Source organism: Salvia hispanica, unplaced genomic scaffold, assembly GCF_023119035.1.
Source record: "Salvia hispanica cultivar TCC Black 2014 unplaced genomic scaffold, UniMelb_Shisp_WGS_1.0 HiC_scaffold_42, whole genome shotgun sequence".
Classification (NCBI taxonomy): Eukaryota; Viridiplantae; Streptophyta; class Magnoliopsida; order Lamiales; family Lamiaceae; genus Salvia; species Salvia hispanica.
Window position 1 is genome coordinate 12,043 of NW_025952157.1, and position 20,284 is coordinate 32,326.

The 20,284-nt window shown below is 34.0% G+C and overlaps 3 protein-coding genes across 5 annotated transcripts; 1 reads left to right on the forward strand and 2 right to left on the reverse strand.

The window, feature by feature from the left end:
- Window positions 1-3,840: 3,840 nt before the first annotated feature.
- Window positions 3,841-7,077, forward strand: LOC125199184 (glutamic acid-rich protein-like). The gene is made up of 9 exons (XM_048097299.1): window positions 3,841-4,012; window positions 4,825-4,919; window positions 5,031-5,169; window positions 5,760-5,882; window positions 5,995-6,039; window positions 6,196-6,242; window positions 6,374-6,460; window positions 6,651-6,711; window positions 6,794-7,077. Exons 2-9 carry the CDS (start codon window positions 4,839-4,841, stop codon window positions 6,808-6,810), a joined length of 600 nt encoding a protein of 199 aa, XP_047953256.1. The 5' UTR covers window positions 3,841-4,012; window positions 4,825-4,838; the 3' UTR covers window positions 6,811-7,077.
- Window positions 7,078-8,662: 1,585 nt separating this feature from the next.
- On the reverse strand, window positions 8,663-14,330 carry LOC125199180 (probable cyclic nucleotide-gated ion channel 20, chloroplastic). Of its 3 annotated transcripts, none has more exons than XM_048097295.1 (13): window positions 14,180-14,330; window positions 13,036-13,508; window positions 12,232-12,423; window positions 11,955-12,053; window positions 11,472-11,609; window positions 11,027-11,275; window positions 10,701-10,958; window positions 10,459-10,604; window positions 10,217-10,294; window positions 9,795-9,924; window positions 9,473-9,719; window positions 9,201-9,363; window positions 8,663-9,123 (listed from the first exon to the last, which is right to left on the reverse strand). In XM_048097295.1, the coding sequence occupies exons 2-13, from the start codon at window positions 13,492-13,494 to the stop codon at window positions 8,964-8,966; spliced, it is 2,319 nt and encodes a 772-aa protein (XP_047953252.1). In that variant the 5' UTR covers window positions 13,495-13,508; window positions 14,180-14,330; the 3' UTR covers window positions 8,663-8,963. The 3 variants fall into 3 exon arrangements, with proteins under 3 accessions (XP_047953252.1, XP_047953253.1, XP_047953254.1); XM_048097296.1 differs by lacking the exon at window positions 14,180-14,330 and adding an exon at window positions 13,881-14,141; XM_048097297.1 differs by lacking the exon at window positions 14,180-14,330 and adding an exon at window positions 13,627-13,845.
- Window positions 14,331-16,117: 1,787 nt separating this feature from the next.
- On the reverse strand, window positions 16,118-19,190 carry LOC125199181 (BTB/POZ and TAZ domain-containing protein 1-like). Its single transcript, XM_048097298.1, has 5 exons — window positions 19,077-19,190; window positions 18,842-18,957; window positions 17,369-17,672; window positions 16,977-17,293; window positions 16,118-16,382 (listed from the first exon to the last, which is right to left on the reverse strand). Exons 1-5 carry the CDS (start codon window positions 19,188-19,190, stop codon window positions 16,211-16,213), a joined length of 1,023 nt encoding a protein of 340 aa, XP_047953255.1. The 3' UTR covers window positions 16,118-16,210.
- Between the last annotated feature and the right edge of the window lie 1,094 nt (window positions 19,191-20,284).

Below are 20,284 nucleotides of genomic sequence, written 5' to 3' on the forward strand. Positions count from 1 at the left end.
AGATAGCATATTGATTGAGAAAAAGAACTTTTTAGTATTGAATAGTTGAGTTTTCTTTATTGAAGTATTTCAAATTTCAATGTAATTTAAAAAAAAATTGATGAAAAGAAGAAATATACCGTAATTTTTACAAAGCAAATTAAATTCGCGGACCATGACTGGGTTTGCACCTCTAACATCGGTTTAACTTTGTACTTCGATTTATTTTCTATCTCTGTTTCCCTAAATCCTGAATCGTACTTCCCTTAATTAGTTATTACTATTAAAAGTGTCGAATATTTAAAAATAAATAAAAATTATTATTATTGTTGAAAACATGCTACCCTATACGTTTTTATGCTTTAATAGTTAAGGGAGCATTAAGGTTCTAATACCTATTAGTGTTAAGCATCAAATAGCAGCGGTGTATGCACGCACGTAGAACAAGGGGTACGACTGTACCCCCAAAATTTTGTGTATTAATACATTATTTAGTCCTATTTTAACAAAATCCACCGGTGGCCCAATGGTAAGATGGGTCTTTCTTCAAGCCAGAGGCCCAAGTTTGAAACCTCCTGAGCACATGTCCTAGTCTTAAATTTTACTTACACTTTCTCTTCTCCAAATTAACTTTGTTTTAATCTATATCACTTCATATTTAAGTTTCATTAATTATTTTGTTTTTAACAAATACATTTATTAGTTTAAGCACTAACTTGCTCTTTTATAAGTTAATTTTGTATTCTTTCATATTTAATTTTCATTAACTATTTTTTAATAGATACTATGGCTAATATAAAGTATATATTTTTGTCGTTTAAAAAAATTCCATATTTATTAAACTAACCTCCTCATTATATTCATATCTATATTATATATTGCTAATTAACAAAACATGGATATTTGTATTTAAAATGTATAATTTACGTAATACTATAAAATATTTTTTTTATTTAAAATGAGGTTTTTTGAAATAAAAAAATAACGATAAAGATTTTTTTTATAAAAATAAAATAATTGAAAAAACATAATAACGAAAACAACAAAATTTAGAAACATTTTGAAATTTTAAGTCGTAATTATTTTTTGCACCCCCAAATTGAAAATCATGGATACGGCACTGTCAAATAGATCACAACTCTTGAATCATTAGATTGGATGGTTGTGATATGTTACATTATTAGTCAAGCTACATTATAAGACTGATAATCTACATTATCAGATGACACGTGACATTAATCTAACTGTTATATCACAAGATTCAATGGATAACAAGTGTTTTGTTTTTTAACAATATATTACAAAATGAATATGAATACATCCCTTTACAAATATAAATATATATTGACGACACAAGTTTTAATGAGAAATTGGTAAATCAAGAAGAAGAGAAAAAGTTGAATGAGTAAAGTATGAGAAAGACGAGAAAAGTATGAGGGAAAAAATTTATCTTAAAAAGTGGGCCTATTTTTCGTGGAGGTCCCAAAAAAGCAAAATGTGCCTATTTTTCGTTGACGAACATAGTAAAAGTTAACAAAATGAAGTAAGTCACTATTAAGTACTACTCCCTCCGTCCACAAAAAATAGAGCAATTGGTGTACGACACGAGTTTTAATGTAGAATTGGTAAAGTAAGATAGAAGAGAATAAAGTAAGAGAGAATAAGAAAAAATAAGTTAGAAGTATTATTAGTGAAATGATGTGTAGGGTTATTATTTGTTGAAAACTTTTTATAAATGAATGTGATCTATTTTTTGTAGATGGCCAGAAATAGTAAATGTGCTCTATTTTTTTGTGGACAGCCAGAAATGATAAATGTGCTCTATTTTTTTTGGACGGAGGCAGTATTAATTAAAGTTATTAGAAATTCCTACTTAAAAAAATATGCGTAAGTTGGAACACTCACATGAAACAAAAACTAACTGCCGGAGAGGTACACTCGCATGAAACAAAAACCGACAAACCAAACAAGGAAGAAATTATTTTAAGGGGGTGGGACACCCACAATTTTTTTACATATACATATATTTTTGAAATTGTTAAAAGTATTTTAAATTTATTTTCAATTTTTTTTTATGGATTGTCCTATTTAATCGAAGTTGCGCAACAACCAATTAAATGTAGTAGTAAGATTTAAGTGTTTATATTTTGGTTATTGGTGAAATTAGTAATCATATTGTACTAATATAAAATGTTGCGCATTTGTTTCATATTAATACAAAAATTTGATATTTATATAAATCATATAAAATGTTTCACTCGTATTCAATTTAGTATATTCCGTTCTATTTATTAGGATATCGTCAACTCTCTGTCTATATGAAGCACAAAATATTTTATAATTGTTTTATGTTAGTACAAAAGATTTTATTATTATCTCATATTAGTATAAAAAAATATCATTGTTTAATGATTCGTACTAAGTAAAAAGTTAACGATGTTTAAATACATACAACGTAATGTACTAAATAAACTCGAGTAAAATATCTATACAATATATAAAATGGAAGTTTTGGGGGTATTTAGGAAAATAAGGGGAATTTTAAGGATGTTTAGGGATATGCCTTTTTAAAATAAATATTAAATGAGTGTTAGATATTTTCAATTTATAAAACATACTACCAGTTACGACAACACTGTCAAAATCTGATTAAACATACTACAATATTAAATAATGATAACGAGGTGGAATAAAATAATCATTTCTGAAATAGAAATTAGAAATGCAAAAATGCAAAAGGCTAGAGAAAAAAGCAGTTATATAAGCTCAATGAAATCATTTTCGTAGTTACGTGAGTGGGAGGTTAGCAAAATATATGATTTTTTCATAAATTATAACTACTATGTAGTTGGTGTAGTGGAGTAGTGGAACACATGAATTCTTCCTATAAAATCAATAAATATTAAATACAGCGGCAATAGTAGATGAAAAAGCAATTTAAGAGAAAAGTTGCAGGTCATATTCATAATCAGATGAACAGCTTTCCGCAAAACTGAAGTATTTACTGAGGTTGATGATCGAGGAGTAGCATAGCAAAGATGTGGATTGCAGTGAAAAGCAATTTGATTATCTACCTTATAGTGAAGCTCTTCCTTTACGAGGACGACACACTCCTCGATCTCTCCTCTTCCCACTTCACCGTCGCCAAAAAGGTTTTCTAATTTCTTAATTACTAATTCAATTTCAATCGTCTATAACGTTGATTATTGAGGGTTTCGTTTGTGATTTTGGTTTACGCAGGCTGGAAAAGCTTTATCATGGAAGCAAAGTCTACATTGGCCTCCAAATTCCCGACACTGATTCAACTTTGTGAATGAAGCATTTCTATTCTGGCACGTTATTTTATATTGTATTGTTTTGTGTGTTGAGTTGAGAGAATAAAGCAATAGAGAATACAATAATTTTTCCTACAATGAATTGAGTTTTTAGTATTGGTATATATAATCTAATTTATATTTTGGTAATTAAATTGAGGATGTAGTATTACATGCTTCAGATCTAACGCTAAGGGCATGTTTGATAAGTTAGTAATACCAAGATAGAGAATTATATATGGACATTTCTAATTGTTTGATATCATAGTTAAGCTTAACTCAAAGCCCAATATAAGACCAGGGTCATATCTAATCTTACCAAAATTATAACATTAACCTTGTTTATGTATCCCACCAATTTGTCAAGTTAAGTGCATATAAAAAATTAGTTGGGCCGTGCATGGCACCGGAAAGATACTAGTTTTATATAAACCTCAAATGAGATACTAGTTTTATATAAACCTCAAATTTTTTTTACTAATACGAAACAAAATTGAAACATTTCGTACGACTATTATACTATTTTGTACCCAAAATTTGATTAATGTATTTTAGAATTCTCTTTGTTCTCTTTTACAACCCTAAACCCTCTCCGGTTATCCCTCTCCAGCAACCGCTGTACGCCGCCTCTTCGGCGGCGAGTTTAGCTGCCAGCAGCTCATCTTCTGCTCAAAGCTTATTCCTCTCCATCTTCTCGGACCTCCATTGAGAGATTAAAGGTTAAAGCTTTGTTTACCCAAACTCGTTTCTTGCAATTTAAGATAGAAATTGAACTCCTCTTTGATTATCTCACTTACTAAGTTAATGTTTGTGGTTTTGAATTAAAGATTTGTGCTTTTGGTTGTGCTTGTGAAAGTGAGATTTTTTAGCACTCAATCTAAAATTGGGGAATTCATATTATTATGCTTCTTGTGGCTATTAATTAGTTGTTGGGAGTGAATTTGTATAAGTGGTTGTGGCTATCAAACTAATTGCAAACATGAATATCTGAAATGAGTTACTACTGTACTGATCTGTTTCGGCCACCTTAACATGCTGGAATTTATGTTCTAAAATTTTTATGCATACTATCAGGTCTTGGGAAGATCTCTTCAAAATTTCAAGCCATTACATTAACATTTGCTATTTTAAAAAATTCTTAGAAAACATTCGCCAGAAACTGCCATGAACTGGCAGCCTGTTTTGAAACAGTCATAACAATCCCTTGGAGTTTTTAAGCTAAATCAGTTTATCACGTGAAGATGATGTAATGCAGTCGACTTTTTAAGCTTAAAAATTTGAGAATAGAGGTTATAAGCTAAAAGGGGGATTTATCTCTTTTCTTTTTTATACATCATGAAATGATTTTCATACAATGTGTTATATTTTATTTATTTATGTTGATATATGCTTTGATTGAGGTTTGCTTGTTAATTTGACTTGTGGGGTGTAAGTTAATTGAATTGGATAGATTCTATAGATGATAGAGATTATGGTTGTTAATGGGCGCCCACTTTTACAATAACCACACTCATTCTTCAAAACATTGCAGCGACCAGAAAATACATGTCATTCAGAGGAAGAGGGGGCGGCCGCGGCCGGGGAGGGCCGCCTAGAGCCAAGCAAATGCCCTTCGATCTCTTTCCGGTAACGCCACGTATCCTACTTTGCTTTTTATAAATGCAGTTTGGTTATCTGGCGTAGTTTTGATCTGGAGGCGAATTTGATTGATTGATTAATTGATTGATTGATTAATAGGAAGTTGCGATAGGCGTTGTGAAGTATTCTGTGGAAGAAGTAAAGAAGTATTCTCAGTTTGTGACCTGGTCACAGAATCTGCAGACCTTTTTCGAGACATCTCCATACCATTACCAAGATAGAAGGTTAACCCTACAGAGTACGTTTCCCCTTTTTTAATTTCCGATCATTTTTGCCACTTTGCTCTCTGCTGATGGACAGTTCTGCCATGATCCGATTTCAAATTAGGGGAGTTTGTATGATACTTTGAAAGACAGGTATATCTGGGATGTGAATTTGTTTTCATCCCTTTTTTTCTAATGTGATTTACTTGACTAATATTTATTGATCATGTATTATGAGACCTAATTTCAGTATCTATTTGTTTAAACTTTAGCAAAACATATAATCAATTCAATGGAGACTTATTTTTTAGTGTAACCGTATGCTTAGAAATTACAGGCAAAAATAGTATACAAAATTTTATCTGTTTTGACCGAGTATCCTACTGTTTGGGTATGTTGTGGCAGATATTGTGTATGATGCTTTAGGCTTTATGGAGAAAAGTGTGCTATAAAAATTGAAAATGATGAATAGCAAAGCTATATCTCATCTGAATATACGGTCCTGCTTTGTTGTTAATGAACTTGCAATGCAGTCAAATTGCTACTAATAATTGTGTCTTTTGAGTTTTTATTTCATGCAGTTGTTTGCATTCAGTTGGTCTGATATGTCTATAAATTATTGCAGAAACGCAGAAAGTAGACATAGAGAGGTACTCGGATAAGAAATTGCAGGCAACAACTGTTAAGCAACCACTCCATCACTTAATAATGATGGACAAAGATCATATGCCTGCAGAACTAGCCAGAGGTGATATTCTGTTTGTATATTAAACAGCTCTCTTAGTTTGTACCATCAATTTTCAGATTGCCCCGTGAATTTTCTTGGTCTCATGTATCTCATATATTCTTTCACGTAACAGGTGGACAGCAGACTGTCAAGAGAATCAAGTGGGACAATGAAATAGGTAATAAGTTCGCACGAATTAGTATTGTTATTTGTTGGCGATCATCATAATCATGGATGTCACTTAAATATGCCCTATTTGTGAGCACTTCTCTACATTTGAATTCTCTTTTCAAGATGTGCTGCTGATAGGAAAAAAATTGATTGATTATAACAGACTTGAACAAACTTGATCAGTTTGAGAAGCTTGAGGAAAAGCAAAAGGTAAATTTTCCATATCTCAACTGAATTCTTTTTAGCATTTACTTCATATGAGTTACTCGAAGCAATGTCTTTTACGATGTCATATTGATCATTATTTTCATCTTTTTTGTCTATGGAATATGTGCTTTTAGGGAACTGAAGAAGAAAACGAAGAGGAAGTAGAAGAGGAGGAGGAAGTAGAAGATGAAGAATTTAGTGATGACAATGATTATACAAAGGTATATTGCTGACCTCGTGCATCACACTCAACTTACATAATTTTCACCATAAACCTTATTTTTCTGCTATATTCAACATCTGACAATCTTGTGAATGCTTGTTTTTCAATTTATTCCCCTTATTTGTTTGAGATATATTACCTTGGATGAGAATTATGCGAACTGTAGCTAATACATCTGCAATTTACAGGGTGAATACGTTGATGACGATGAAGATGACTTTAACATGGAGGACGAGGCGAACGAGGATGGTATACTTGATCTTGCTCATGGCTTTTGCTTTTTAACTTATGTTTCCTTTGATCTCCACTTATTAATTTCTGATAATTGCAGATGCGGGGATTTTTTGAGTTAGCATCACATTGGTCAACAACTTGGCTACATGTGGTATATTTTTCCTTGCAACATAAGCTCTAATTTAGACGGGGTTATACGATATGTATGCGTAGTTTTTTTTTTTTTTTTTTTTGTTTCTTAAAGAGAAAAAAACACCAACCGTTGGTAGGATTTAGACATGGTTTTACTTGGAGTTCATTTTTTTATGGTGTTCCAGTGAACTTTCTATTCACTTTCCCACTGAAAAACAATAAAATGAGACAGTAATCGAGTCGTATGCAGATAGACTTTCTTTAAATGTTGAAACTAATTGATTGAGCAAAAATCGGAGGCTTTGTGCTATTTTAGAAGAAAAAAAAACTATTGGAAATGGCAATGATTTTTCTGACTAATTAATAACTACTAAAAACTAAACAGACTATTTGACTACATAACTGCAAACTAAAGTGCAAATAATTATGTTTATTTGCCCAACAAACAAAAAGTGCAAATAATTATAAAACTGAAAATAAACAAGTAAAAACTAACAAACTGAATATAGAAACTAAGAAAGTAATACTAGTTGTAGTTAGGCTGCTTATTCGGCCGGTTCCGGTTCTAACTAGACTGATTGACCGGTTAACCGGTTTTAAATTTTCATAAATCCTAGAACCGGAACAGGAATCGGAATCGATCGGTTCCGGTTTGTAACCGGCCGATTCCGGTTCCGAACCGGAACCGATGTGTAATTTTAATCCGAATTTATTTATAATTTAAAATAGTTCAATACTAAAAAAATAATAATTCAACATCTAGAAATATAATAAATACTCCCTAAAAATTCAAATAAATACACAAAATAAAAACCAACATTACAATAATATTCATATATGGATAAGAGTAATGCCAAGTGTAGTAGGTCGGACTAGTTTATGTTAGCAATTTTTTAATACAAAAATAGGAGTTCTAAACTTTAGCAATTTCTTTTAAAAATGAGTTTTAAAATTGAATTCCATTTTCCCTTTTTTTGGCTAAACATGTATACAATAGAATTTCCAATACTAATTGATCTTGTTGACTTTTTGGTTTATAACGGAACAGTTAATAAATTATTCACAAACAAGTTAAAATCGTATGTTAAATGAATTGTTACATAAATTTGTTTATAAAGTTAAATTTCTATCGTATGTAATGATATTGTATTTGTATAAGTTCTTTTGAAAATTAAAAACCAACTTCAATTAAATTAGATTTATTAGTATATTAAATTATAAAAAAATAAAATTGAATTATAATCCGGTTCCCGGTTAGGAACCGGTTGGTTCCGGTTCAGAACCGGAACCGGTTTCATTTAAAAAGTTGGAACCGGTACCGGAACCGGAACCGATTTTCCGGTTCCGGTTCCTCAATTAACCGGTCGGTTCCGGTTCCGATTCCGGTTAACCGAGAACTGGAGAACCGTTTAAGCACCCCTAGTTGTAGTTGCTATGTTAAGTAAATGGAGAGATTTTACTATTTTACTTTTCTTGTAAATAATTATAAAATGCATATTTACTATTAATACAAATTACTTCACGTGTCCTTTAAACATTGATCTGTTTCCTTTTTAATTTGTTTCCTAAAATTATAAATTTTTTTAAATCAGTTCAATTAAACTTTATTAATAATGTGGAGTCCACTATCATTAACACTATTTTTATTTCCTTTTTTCATATGTAATGAAGTGTTTGTATTTTTATAGTATGGAGAGAATATATGCGATTTAATCTGAATTTTGATCCATTTTACAATGAGTGAGTGCAACAACCAGTGGTTATATACGTCTTTTAGGAAAAAAATTATGTATAGTCTCAACTTTGAGGCAACAGCCAGTGGCTTGAAACTAGATTGCCAATAGTTAAAATAGATATTTATATAAAAAATATTGTTTCTGTAACCCTTCAATATCCATGTACACTTTATACAGAAAAATACTTACCAACATCTTAACATACAAAACTGTCCTACACAAAATGGCTCCTATAGAGTGGAAGAGCAGATCGAGCAAAGTATACTCAAACAAGGCTGAGAAGATAAGAAACCCATGAGCCAAGCAGATCGTGCAACTCTCGGTCGACCAGAAGCTCCTTTCAATTGGCTAGAATTCGTTAGAAGAACACGAACGTATCTTGTAGAACCTAGAGTATGTCTAATATTTACGCCTGCTTCTAGTCCGATATGATAAGTTGTGCTGTGACCTTGAGGAACCTACTTGGCTTGAATCAACTTGATTTGTTTGCTTCCTTTTGCGTCTCCATGCTAGTTGGATTCGTCTAGCTGCGATTCCACGCTCATGAGGTGATTCATACCTGCAACAAGAGAATCAACGGTTGATTTTATGGGAGATGTCGAAGGAGGCAACAAGATGACTACAAATAAAAGTTACTTTATGGCGCCCTGAACGAGTGGATTCTTCAAGAACCTTGTGAAGAGACCCGCCACTTCTTCAAAATCAGCAGCTCGTAATACAAAGGCTTCGACATTTGTTAAGCAAGTTACATGCCTGTCGCTCAACAGCCCATGTCGTGGAAGTCTAATACTCTTTCCATCTGAAGATTATGAATTAACAAAAACGATGTATTACGAGAGATAAAGCTAGCTAACTAAAAAGAAGTGGAAAATGGGTGCCACAAAAAAGTGGGTGGCTTGAGATTTTACCTTGACTGACGGAAGAATGTTCGAGGCACCAGGTAAGTAGTTCTTCTCCACAAACATCGCCTTCAGACAGGATAGAATCGTTGCCATCTTCTCCCGTGCTCTTCATCTTTCCGCGAATTATAAATACAATTTTATCAACTAGACCACCCGGATATAGTATCTTAGTGTTTTTAATGTAGGATCTTGTCTTCAGCTTCTCTTGTATAGCATCAATGACAGGTTCATCGAGAAGTTGAAAAATCCGCACCTATTAACGGCGTTTGATATTACTGATAACTAAGAAATCTCTGATGAATACGTAGTTTAGGCGTTGAGAATTTACTTTCTTGACGAACTTAAAGAGATGGCGCCTAATTTCTCGTTGAAGGTCCTCTGGCAAGTTCTCTATCAGCGTGTCTTCGTTTACACCCCTAGTTGCTGACCAGTTGAAGCGTTCTGCGGCTCGGACTCGACTGCAAGGGACAAACACATATAAATCTGGTCAATTAGGTTATACATATAGTTTCTAGCTCCTATTGTGAATTTATAATTGGAACATTTTGAAGCTACTGCAGTTTGTTGTCAAGTTGTTCAAGATACACTTAAGAACCCAGATGTAACCTACTGCTAATGCAACTAGGAAAATATGATGTTCACACTTGCAAAATAAACATGAGACTAAAAGGCAAATTAGGAAGGGTAAAAAACCAAAGAAATGAAACAATCAGCAATGACCATAAGAAAGAAAGATAAAGAATATGGAACCTTCGAAGATTTTTAGGTAAGCGACGATGGCTCATCCATTGTTCAACATCGCGGCTTCTTAAAGATTTTTCTAGCCTCCTGAAGTAAAAAAAATAATGACTTTACTTAGTCCCAAAGATTTTTCTTCTGCGAGCACTTGAATGATTAACTCCACTTAAGCACAAAGTGACAGGGAAACTAGAGAACTGAGATACGAAATCCGTATATATACAATTATCATGTCAGTTCAGTTGAGTGTGCACCTGCGTCCAAGTGCCTGCAGAAAGTTCTGCATATTCCCAATCAGAAGAGCGAAAAGCAGCAGACCTATCCCTATTATGAACATGGTGAAAACAACTTCGAGAGCCATGTAGCTCGGCTCCTGATTCCCAGCTAGCGTACTAATTTGCTTCATAAACAATCACAACACGGATTTTTTATTGGCCGTGAAGTCAGATTATTAAAGAAACGGCATAAACAAAAAAAACATGTAGAACTAAGTTACCTGGAACCCCCAAAAGAGTGAATACAAGTATCGATCGAAAATGTCCTTGTGAGTGGTCAGATTGACAGCAGCTTCACATATCCCAAAGTCAAAACCCTCTTTCGTAAAACAAGCACTTGCATTTTTATTTTGTTTCCAGTCACTCCAGTCCGGATATTTTGGAAACCTCTGTTCATAATCATGACTACAGCTGAGGAATGTCTTACAGTTACTGGTTGTATTCCATTCACATGCTTTTTGAAGGCATTTATTGACTCTCTGCACGAGTAAATCAGGTGAGAAATGTTTCCAAAATGAGGGATTGCGCTCCGAATGAAAGAACGAACCTGTATGCTAAGAAGATACCAGCATGAGCCAACCACATGGCTCGCTAAAATGTACGTGAGAAGATTCATGAGGAAATTCGCCCAGGCTGACTCAAAAATGAAGCCAGTTGGGGAAAAACCAGCAACCAAAGGTAAGAATCTGCTCAGCCTTGGTATATACTGAACGAGAATTGCCGATGGAAGGACAAATTTTATAATTTCGTTTCCAGGTGACGAGGCAGAGTGTGGTAAGACAAATATTAATATAATCTACAGGAACGCAGAGGAGTCGATTTTAGTAGAAATCAAACTTGAGAGGTGCTTGCAAAGTAGTACATGTAATTCATGGAATACGAGAACAATAGAAGAGATTCTCTGTTCCATAATGGTACTCCATAGTAGAGCTGGTTGAAAGTAAAATGATGGAAGAAATGGTAAAAATCCAACACAGATGGCAAAGACACACCTGTGGCATGGGAAGTACAACAAGTAGATCAACAGGAAAGTATGTCGTGAAATAATTCCAGGCAATTTTCTTAGGATCATCAACTAAATCGCCAGACCCTGCAACTCTTGTTTCAGGAGCAACATAAGCTAGCCTGAACTGCAAAATGACAGCGCACCTTCACTTGTAAAACATGTTCGGAAAAAACACCAGAAATCACATTGAAGCGCGATTTCGATCATACTAAAGGTAGAAGCAAGTGCCCATTTTTGTAACAGTCGATGTGATTGTTCGAATACCAATCCTACTTCAGCTAGTCAGCTTTTAGATGGACAACTGGCTTATTCTAAAATGAGGGAAAGATAAAAATCATCACATGCATTATATAAGTACCACTCAAAATGAAAGACCCTTGTTCTGCAATTTTTTATAAAAAAATAATTGGTAAACATTTGAAAAGGCAAGAAGAAATGCTTCAACGCAGGGTGACATTGAGCCTTATACCTGAAGGAGGATATGCATGAAATAAACGCAGTCGGTAATGGTCCTTAAGATGAGAAATTCTCGAGTCTTAGGCATAATTAATTCGACGCATTTGTAATCCTGCAGGATGATGGTCAAATTAAGTCAATTGTAACTGAGTTTGTTCACATTCTTTATTGATACATTAAACATCCAATAAGAATTGTATTACGTAAAAAATATAGGGGTGATAGTATTGACAAGGAGATCACAACCACAAAAAAATGGAAACATGAGCAAAAAACTCTAACAAGAATACCTGGCGCACAAACAATAGGAAAAAGAAAAATGGATCGAGAAATGACGCGAGAATGCAAAACATAACGAAGATTTTGTTCCACCACTGAACGAGTTTTGCATGAGGATTAATAACCCCGGGAATACAAGAAAGAAAACGCACGCGCATTCTCTTTGCCCAACTTTGTGCATCGCCATAGAGCATATTGCGATACTGCAAAAGAGGGTCACACACTATGAGGGCAATGCCTGAACTTGTTAGCAGAAATAGATAAAGCATGTAGAAAATATCAACAAATTTGCCACGAAAACACCAAAAACTCGTAAATGAGACTTTTTGACCATTATGGAGAACGCAAAATATATAAGACTTAGTATTCACTACCGAAAGAAATGCCAAGAAAACCATTTTACGAAAATAAATCTACTGTAAACAAAAATAATGATTGGAACTATCTCAGTACCAATCCTGTCTCAGAAATTGCATTGAAGCACCATAACTGAAGGGAATGTGAGCAAACACAGCAGCACAAGACATATCTCTTTGTTTTAGGAGTAGTCATTTCGAAGCTAAAATTGATGTCATGTAAGCAAGGAAATCATTGACCTTAATAAAACAATTCAATAAAAGAATTGTTAAAAGCTAAAATTGCACAAGGCCAGGATACAAAAATCACACTATATTAAAAGATATCTGATGCAGACCTCTGTGAATTCATCACTCACCACTCAATCATTACTAACACCCTCATAAATCAAGCATTCACATAGACTCTCCACAAACTGATAAGTACAAAAAGGCCATGACTGCAATAAACAGTAATACCTTAGCATCAATCATCGCTGTTGTCCTTGACGGCTTCTGCTGCCCCTTAGCATCATAGAACATGGGACAAGCGGTGCAGTAGGGATCACTGCACTTCCCGAGCTGCCCAGACCTCCAGAGGTGCTCATTCTTTCCCACGTAGTCCCCATCACCATTCCTGGCCCGATTCTCAGCCTCAGCAGCTGTCTGAGGAGGCCTAAAGACAAGCTCGTTGTTCCGGCCAGGATATAACGGACCACTCATCTGTACTTGAGGATTTCGCTTTGCAGCCCTCAAAGGGCCAGTGAAACCAACTAGATTTTGCTGGTATTCAGATGGATGTGGAGACTCCGTAGCGAAAGACATTGACACACTCCTCGTCCTACCAGAAATTCCTCTTCTTGCAGAGGAGCCGCCATTATCGGACTGTAAATGTGAAGCTGGCAGCATAGGTGCTTCATCTCTCGATGAAGCATCCATTGCTTCAAATACACCTGCAAACAGAAATTACTCTTATTCTTTCCTTTCTGTTTTCTAATTCTCCATCAATCTTTCCCAAAATCAACAAATTCCATCCACAAATAGCAACATGACAGAAGGAGAATATATTACCTTTCCTAGAGACTTTTCAAAGAAATAGACCTCCCAACCAAAATTGACACACAATAGTAAAACAACAACAACAACAAATGCAGTAAGTTTTCAGTTAATCAAAAAATCTATGAGCAAGAATTCAACAACCAGCCTCTCAAAAAATCAAAAATCAGAGGCCCATAATTTCATACATATATTAGAAGCTAAATAAACAAAATCCACCCACAAATTGCAACATAAGAGAGAGAAAGAGAGGGGGGAGCATAGATTACCTTTGTCGGATACTATCCAAATTCCAAAAAAATACCCTTCCCCACCAATTAAAATTCACACTAACAAGTACTAACAAAGAGCCAACAAATGAAGTAACTTTTCAGTTCATGAAAAATGATGCGAGCAAGAATTCAACAATTATTTTCACACACATATGTCAAGAAGCTAAATCAACCCCACTTTCCAAAATATAATCTTGGAATAAAACATGCGAGGAAAAAGCAGAGAAAGGCCAGCCTTTTTCCCACGTCCATCAAAGGAAATTAAAGGGAAACAACAACGAAAGATAAAACCTTACTTTAGCACTTTCAGCTCAGTGATCTTGAAAGGTGACTAATAAAAATAAAATAATCCATGTCCTTCTAGAAAAGATTGTTTAGCAAATTCAACATGGCAATTGTTTAGTATTTGCAAGCAAATGGGAAAGCCGAGACTGAATGTAGGAGAAAAGAGTTGTATTTATGCGCAGAAGAAGAAACTTAAACGCTCAAGAAAGTTTCAAGAAATTGACTCAACCAACCGACTAAGTCGTGTTTCATTTCCATGTTGTCGCCTGCCTGCCACATACAACAAAGATGCTCTCTTGACTAATCATATTTTAGTTACACAATATAATTTCGAAAAAATGGAAACTAAAGAATGATGAGTGGATTTATAAAAGTATTCATTTTGATATTGTAAATATAGAAATTAGTGATTATGGACTAACATAAAACTAATAAAACGCTTTAAATCTTTATTTACGATTAATTAGATTTAGTAGCAAATTTGTTTTATAGGAGTGTGTAACAATCCACTATTAATATGAGTTTGATCGTAAGCTGCCCATAACCATGATTAAGTTTGATTGAAAATCCTACTTTCTTTTTATGGTGACAGTCATATTTTGTAAGTTGGAATTTAATATAACTAGTGTTGAATTCATAAAATTAAGGAGACATATGTCCAATTTTTATGTGTATAAGTTTTATAATAGAGAATATTAATGATTTAACGGAGTATAAGATTCACTTTTTAAAAGATGAAAAATATAAATAAAACTTTATACGTGATATTTCTGAATAACAAAATTTAACATTATTTTGCTCACAAAGGCAGTATATTTATCTTCTTTTGAAATCATAATAGCTATATCATCTTTACATTATCAAATAGCCATCTTGATATATGAACTCAAACAATAATATGGTTATTATAAGCTCGAACCGTAATATAGGATTAGTAATACTACTACTATTCGTTAAATTGTTGTTATCGCTTCGTTAAATTGTTGTTATCGCACGTCAGGTGTGTTTAACAAAATATGTATGTAGTAACAATTTTCTACTATATATGTCCCACGATAAGAGTCCACTTTTATCATTTTAGTTCGTCTCTTAATAAGAGTTCACTTTTATTTTTACTATAAATTATATGTACGTCTCATATTTCACTTACTCATTCTACTCACATTCATTACATTTCTTAAAATATGTGCCGAGTCAAATATGGACTCATATTGTGGCAGTGAAATGGAGGTATTAACAATGATTTGGGTTTTGACTATAAGTTACTCCCTCCGTCCCATTGAAAATGACTCTCTTTTTGGGTTGTCCCAATTAAGATGACCCATTACTTAAAATGGAAACACCTTTATTTCTACTTTATTCCCCTCTCTTACTTTACTCTCTCCTCTTACCATACAAAATATAACTGCATAAAATCCCGTGCCGCCCAAGGAAGGGGTCATCTTCCTTGGGACGGAGGGAGTACATTACAATATCTACAAGACCGGACTTTGAGACTCGTGAAACACTCAATCAATGATTATGTCCACTTCCATTTGTATCCAATTAAGATTCCTGCAATATTTAACAAGAATATATAATGAAAGACTATGAATGGAGTTTGTCATTTTCTTCTTTGTCCTTGATGACGCAAAAGTTTATTCCTGGCATTTAATCATAGGGATCCTTATTTCTAACCGTCTTTAAATGTTTATAGGCTAATTAATTGTGAATTGAAGTTCACCTATCACCGAAATTCATTGAATGCTCAATATTTAGTTATGTGATGTTTGAAACTTGAAAGAAGATATGATCGTTCAAAAGACAGACGACGATGATAAAAAATCATATACAGATCCATATAGCTAACTTTAAGCATTCAGTAGACTATATAGAGAAAAATGTAGCTTTTTGGTAAATTAAATTTGCTTGAAAGGTTAATACTATAATACTATAGAATATGGGTCATGTTCTTGAATGAATGAACTGTATTAAACTTTTTCGGGACATCAAATATATTAACTTTAGAGACATAAAGAGTTCCATTTTTTTAATTGTAGATTTCATGATTTTAAGCCTCTCAATTTTTGATAGTCCATCACTTCTCTTGGCTCCTCTTCTCTCTTCCTCTTTGGGAGAGACATTATAGCTTTGGCCAATGCTACCTTCCTCACAAGCAATCTCCATAGCTCATCACTTTCTTCCCCGTCCCGCGCCTCCTTCGACTTGAACTTTCTGTGAAAACGAGCGTTATGAACGGTCGAACATTTACCAATAATATATCAAGAATAAAGACAAATTATTGACAATCAACAAACATAAAAATGAAGTTCATTCCACATTCTATGTATGATGTGAGAGAACTGGTCCTAATTAATAGTATCCCACATGAACAACCACAATTTGGTCAAGTCTTGAAATGAGCACGAATGAGCATCAACATCCGTAGGATGACCTAGCGCGACCCTAACGTCTTTCCTAGGATAAGAAGTCATGCCCTAGTTGGTACGTCTCTGGTCAAGGATAGAAATATCGAGCTAAGCCATCACGAATCAAAGAATGACTCGTCGCTTACCATTACTTTGGAAGAAAGGCACACTTTAGGAGACATAAGGTGACAATGACCATACATGTCTTTATTCATCATAGCTTTTGTGATTGAGAAGAAAGGTAATGACCATAGGTTTTTGAGGGGAAAATGGCAACAGTCAAGTACTCCATATGGGACCAGGTCTGGTTGTGGTATCAAATAATAAATCTAGCAAGATTCCAAGATATACACATATCTATATATGAAAGTAAAAGCTGATCAATGATAATATATATTACCTGCATAGAGGGACTCTGCATTCATCATAATTGTCACAAATGGAGGAATGCAGCCTAAAGAGCTGCCACATCCGTTTACAGCGCAAACACCCTCCTTTAACCCTTTTCTTGCAGCCACCAACGTGCTTGATCAGAAGCTGGAGGCCGTGGCAAGTCGAGAACTTGCTACAAGGCCCCTTTTCTTTGCTCGTATCCATATCACGTGGGCCAACACCAGTGCACCCCTCGGAGCATATATGTTCGAGGCAGGACATAGCCTCACTTAGCTCTATATACAAACTCCGCTCCTTTCTTCGCCTCCTTGTCATCTTCTTCATCTATTCCATGAGACAAAAAACATATTTAGACCAGTTTTTGATAAAGAGATGTATTGATAAGGGTAGGGTGTGTACCGACTCAGATTCATCGATGGATTGCAAGATCTGGAGCTCGAGAAAGGGGTCGTGGTTTTGTACGAACTTCCAGCCTTCGGTCTCCTGAAGTGCACTGAAGTTTTTGAAGAGCATGTTCATGCACTTAAGGTGAAGATCGGGGGCGTCGCATAGTCTTGCTAGCTGAAGCACATCCACCACATTCTCAATGGTGAGATGCTCAGCCAACGCCCTTGTACACCTCTGCTTTAGCTGTGGCACCAAGTATACATGTGACAATGCTAGCAAATGAATTGCATACTTCTTCAGCTGCTCTTCATCACATCTGAAAATCAAATTTGCAGTCCCTCGTTACATGAGATTAATAATTTTAAGAGAAAATTATCGTACAAATCATGAAATTATATCAAATTCCGGTCTCATAACTTTAAAATTCTATGAAAAAAAATATGAAGTTTGAACTTGTTCACAAGAAAAATGTTAGTATCTGATATTGCTGTCGATAAATTATGTGGATGTCACTATGATACGGTGAAACGATGTCGTTTATCAAAAAAGAAAACAGCGTCGTTTAGTTAAAATGCATCAATAATATACCATTACACATAGAGTCACAGACGACCAGATTTTTTCGCTGTGAACAAATTCACACTTCATGCTCTTTTTCAACGGTTTTTCCATTAATTAGCCATATTTTACAACTAAACTAAATTCAAATTCAAATTATAAATATATGTGTGTGCGGGTCAGTGAGTGTTTATTTCACTTGAATAATTTAATTTCCTAACTAACTTCTACCCGGAACATTTTCACTATTTGTCATTATTTAAAAAAATGATACTCCTATGAAAAATAGAATGAATAAATTATTTTAATTAACATACAATCAAAAATAACACCGAAATTCAGTTTTGGATTCAATTTTAAAATTTCATGCAATTCGTCTTGATTATTTTTTTATACTACTATAAGAAAGCAAATCCAATAAAAAATTAAAGCGTCTGTATCAAAATACTAGTATGATAGAGTAGACGAGCTTGTGATTGATGATCAACTACCAAATCGAACTGAAATTAATTCTATCTTAATTAGTCAAAGTCAACTCCAATAGTGCCAGTAAACCATAGGAGTAAAAATTAAAAGGTAGTAATCCCTACGTCTCTCGTGATAGATGTTACACTTTTCTTTTTAGTTTATCGCACAAACGATATCATATATCCATTTTAGATAAAATTCCCTCTCACATTAATATAAATATATTATTTTCTCTTCTTTACCATACAAAATAACATCACCTAAAATCTCGTGTTAATCCTCAAATGTGTTATTTATTATGGGATGGAGGGTATATTAGTAGTAATATTATTGAAGTTGTTCCATGTCTATTGGGATTTCAATAAAAAATACTAGTATAAATAATTAGTGAGATTAAGGAATCTCAATTAAGAAATGAATAAATAATGAGTGGCCACGTTTTGCATGACCGAAACTCACCTGTACGAATAAAGAAACTGAATGAACACGGAAACGGCGTCGTCTGGCACGCCAAGTATGGGAATTTCCGGTTCGGAGCGATTAATCATGCTCTCCAGCGCCGGCGACGCAGCAGCCTGCAAAATTAGCATATTTTATCAATCCTTTTCTCCAGAATCCAAATGCATCCCGATTTAGGAGATCTTCGTCAAATTTTGACGATTTACGAGTCTAGCTAGAGAGAGAGAGAGAGTACCAGAAATTTAGAGTGTGCGGAAATGAGTAAACCAGTGGTGGTAACGACATGGACATCGGGTTCCGGCATTTCGGTAGCGCCACCGTGGACCGGAGGAGTTGAATGCAGCTCCATTAATTTCCGGAAATATGAGTTCAATTCAATCGTATTTGTTGAAGGTCGTGTAAATTTGTAGTGCGATGATTCGATTCGAGCTTGAAATTTGAATGATTTGTTGTTTGTTTGACAAGAGAGAAAAAAGAGCTGTGAAATAAAAATTTGAAATGAAGCATGTATTTATGGACATATAGGAAAAGAGAAAAAATAGAATATGTAAATAAATAGTTATTTAGGCAAATTACCGAATTAAATTACATAGATTGCTCTATCGATTGTGATTTTATTTATATAAGGTGGATTTGAGAAATTAGTAATTTGGTAGCAAGATATATATTTATAGACATGTTTTATAGACATGTAGGAAAAGAGAAAAATGGAATATGTAAATTAATAGTTTTATAAGCAAATTACCGAATGAAATTACATAGATTGCTCTATCGATTGGAACAATATCGATTGTGATTTTAATTATATAAGTTGGATTTGAGAAATTAGTAGTAATTTGGTAGCAATAAATAATGAAGATTTTCCTCCCAGCTTAAATGTAAAAAGCCTTTTTAAAACCGAGCTATTTGTAAAATTCATGAATTAACTTTGAATGTCAACCATTGATTTTATGTGTTACAATCCTATGAGATGCACGGCCGGTTTTATTTTATTCACACTAATGTTAGATTAAATTAAATTAATTAACTATAATTTTTTCACTTCTCCAAATTTATTCTTGTTAATATAAAATGAATTTCAATTCCACTTCCCCTGATTGTCACATAAATAAATAAAACATTTTCACTTTCTTAATTTTATTTAAATAATTTATAATGATACTCTTATTTTTTTTCTAAAACTCCCATTTACATATACAGATATAGATTTGGCGAAATCAGAAGTTGCATAATAATATATTTCTAAGTTATCAATATAAATTAAAATTGTAAAGTTTTATAACTTTTATTTCAAACACTCTAAACTAAGAGCATCTCCAATGCCGGCTAGCCGATTCGCGTCGCTAGCTGGTCGGCTAGCCGATTCGCGTCGCTAGCTGGTCGGCTAGCCGAATCATTGGAGCAGGCGAGCGGGCGATCGGCCAAATTTTCGGCATGGGCTAG

What these genes read in the sequence shown, in the direction of transcription:
- LOC125199184 (XM_048097299.1), top strand. Translation starts at nt 4,839, where the DNA reads ATGTCATTCAGAGGAAGAGGGGGCGGCCGCGGCCGGGGAGGGCCGCCT. An exon ending in TGCCCTTCGATCTCTTTCCG is followed by an intron (nt 4,920 to 5,030) that starts GTAACGCCACGT and finishes ATTGATTAATAG; the next exon opens with GAAGTTGCGATAGGCGTTGT. An exon ending in CAAGTGGGACAATGAAATAG is followed by an intron (nt 6,040 to 6,195) that starts GTAATAAGTTCG and finishes TGATTATAACAG; the next exon opens with ACTTGAACAAACTTGATCAG.
- LOC125199181 (XM_048097298.1), bottom strand. Translation starts at nt 19,190, where the DNA reads ATGGAGCTGCATTCAACTCCTCCGGTCCACGGTGGCGCTACCGAAATG. An exon ending in CCGCACACTCTAAATTTCTG is followed by an intron (nt 18,958 to 19,076) that starts GTACTCTCTCTC and finishes CTAATTTTGCAG; the next exon opens with GCTGCTGCGTCGCCGGCGCT. An exon ending in CAGTTTCTTTATTCGTACAG is followed by an intron (nt 17,673 to 18,841) that starts GTGAGTTTCGGT and finishes TTTGATTTTCAG; the next exon opens with ATGTGATGAAGAGCAGCTGA.
- LOC125199180 (XM_048097295.1), bottom strand. Translation starts at nt 13,494, where the DNA reads ATGGATGCTTCATCGAGAGATGAAGCACCTATGCTGCCAGCTTCACAT. An exon ending in CACTCTTTTGGGGGTTCCAG is followed by an intron (nt 10,605 to 10,700) that starts GTAACTTAGTTC and finishes TTGTTTATGAAG; the next exon opens with CAAATTAGTACGCTAGCTGG. An exon ending in ACATTCTTCCGTCAGTCAAG is followed by an intron (nt 9,364 to 9,472) that starts GTAAAATCTCAA and finishes CATAATCTTCAG; the next exon opens with ATGGAAAGAGTATTAGACTT.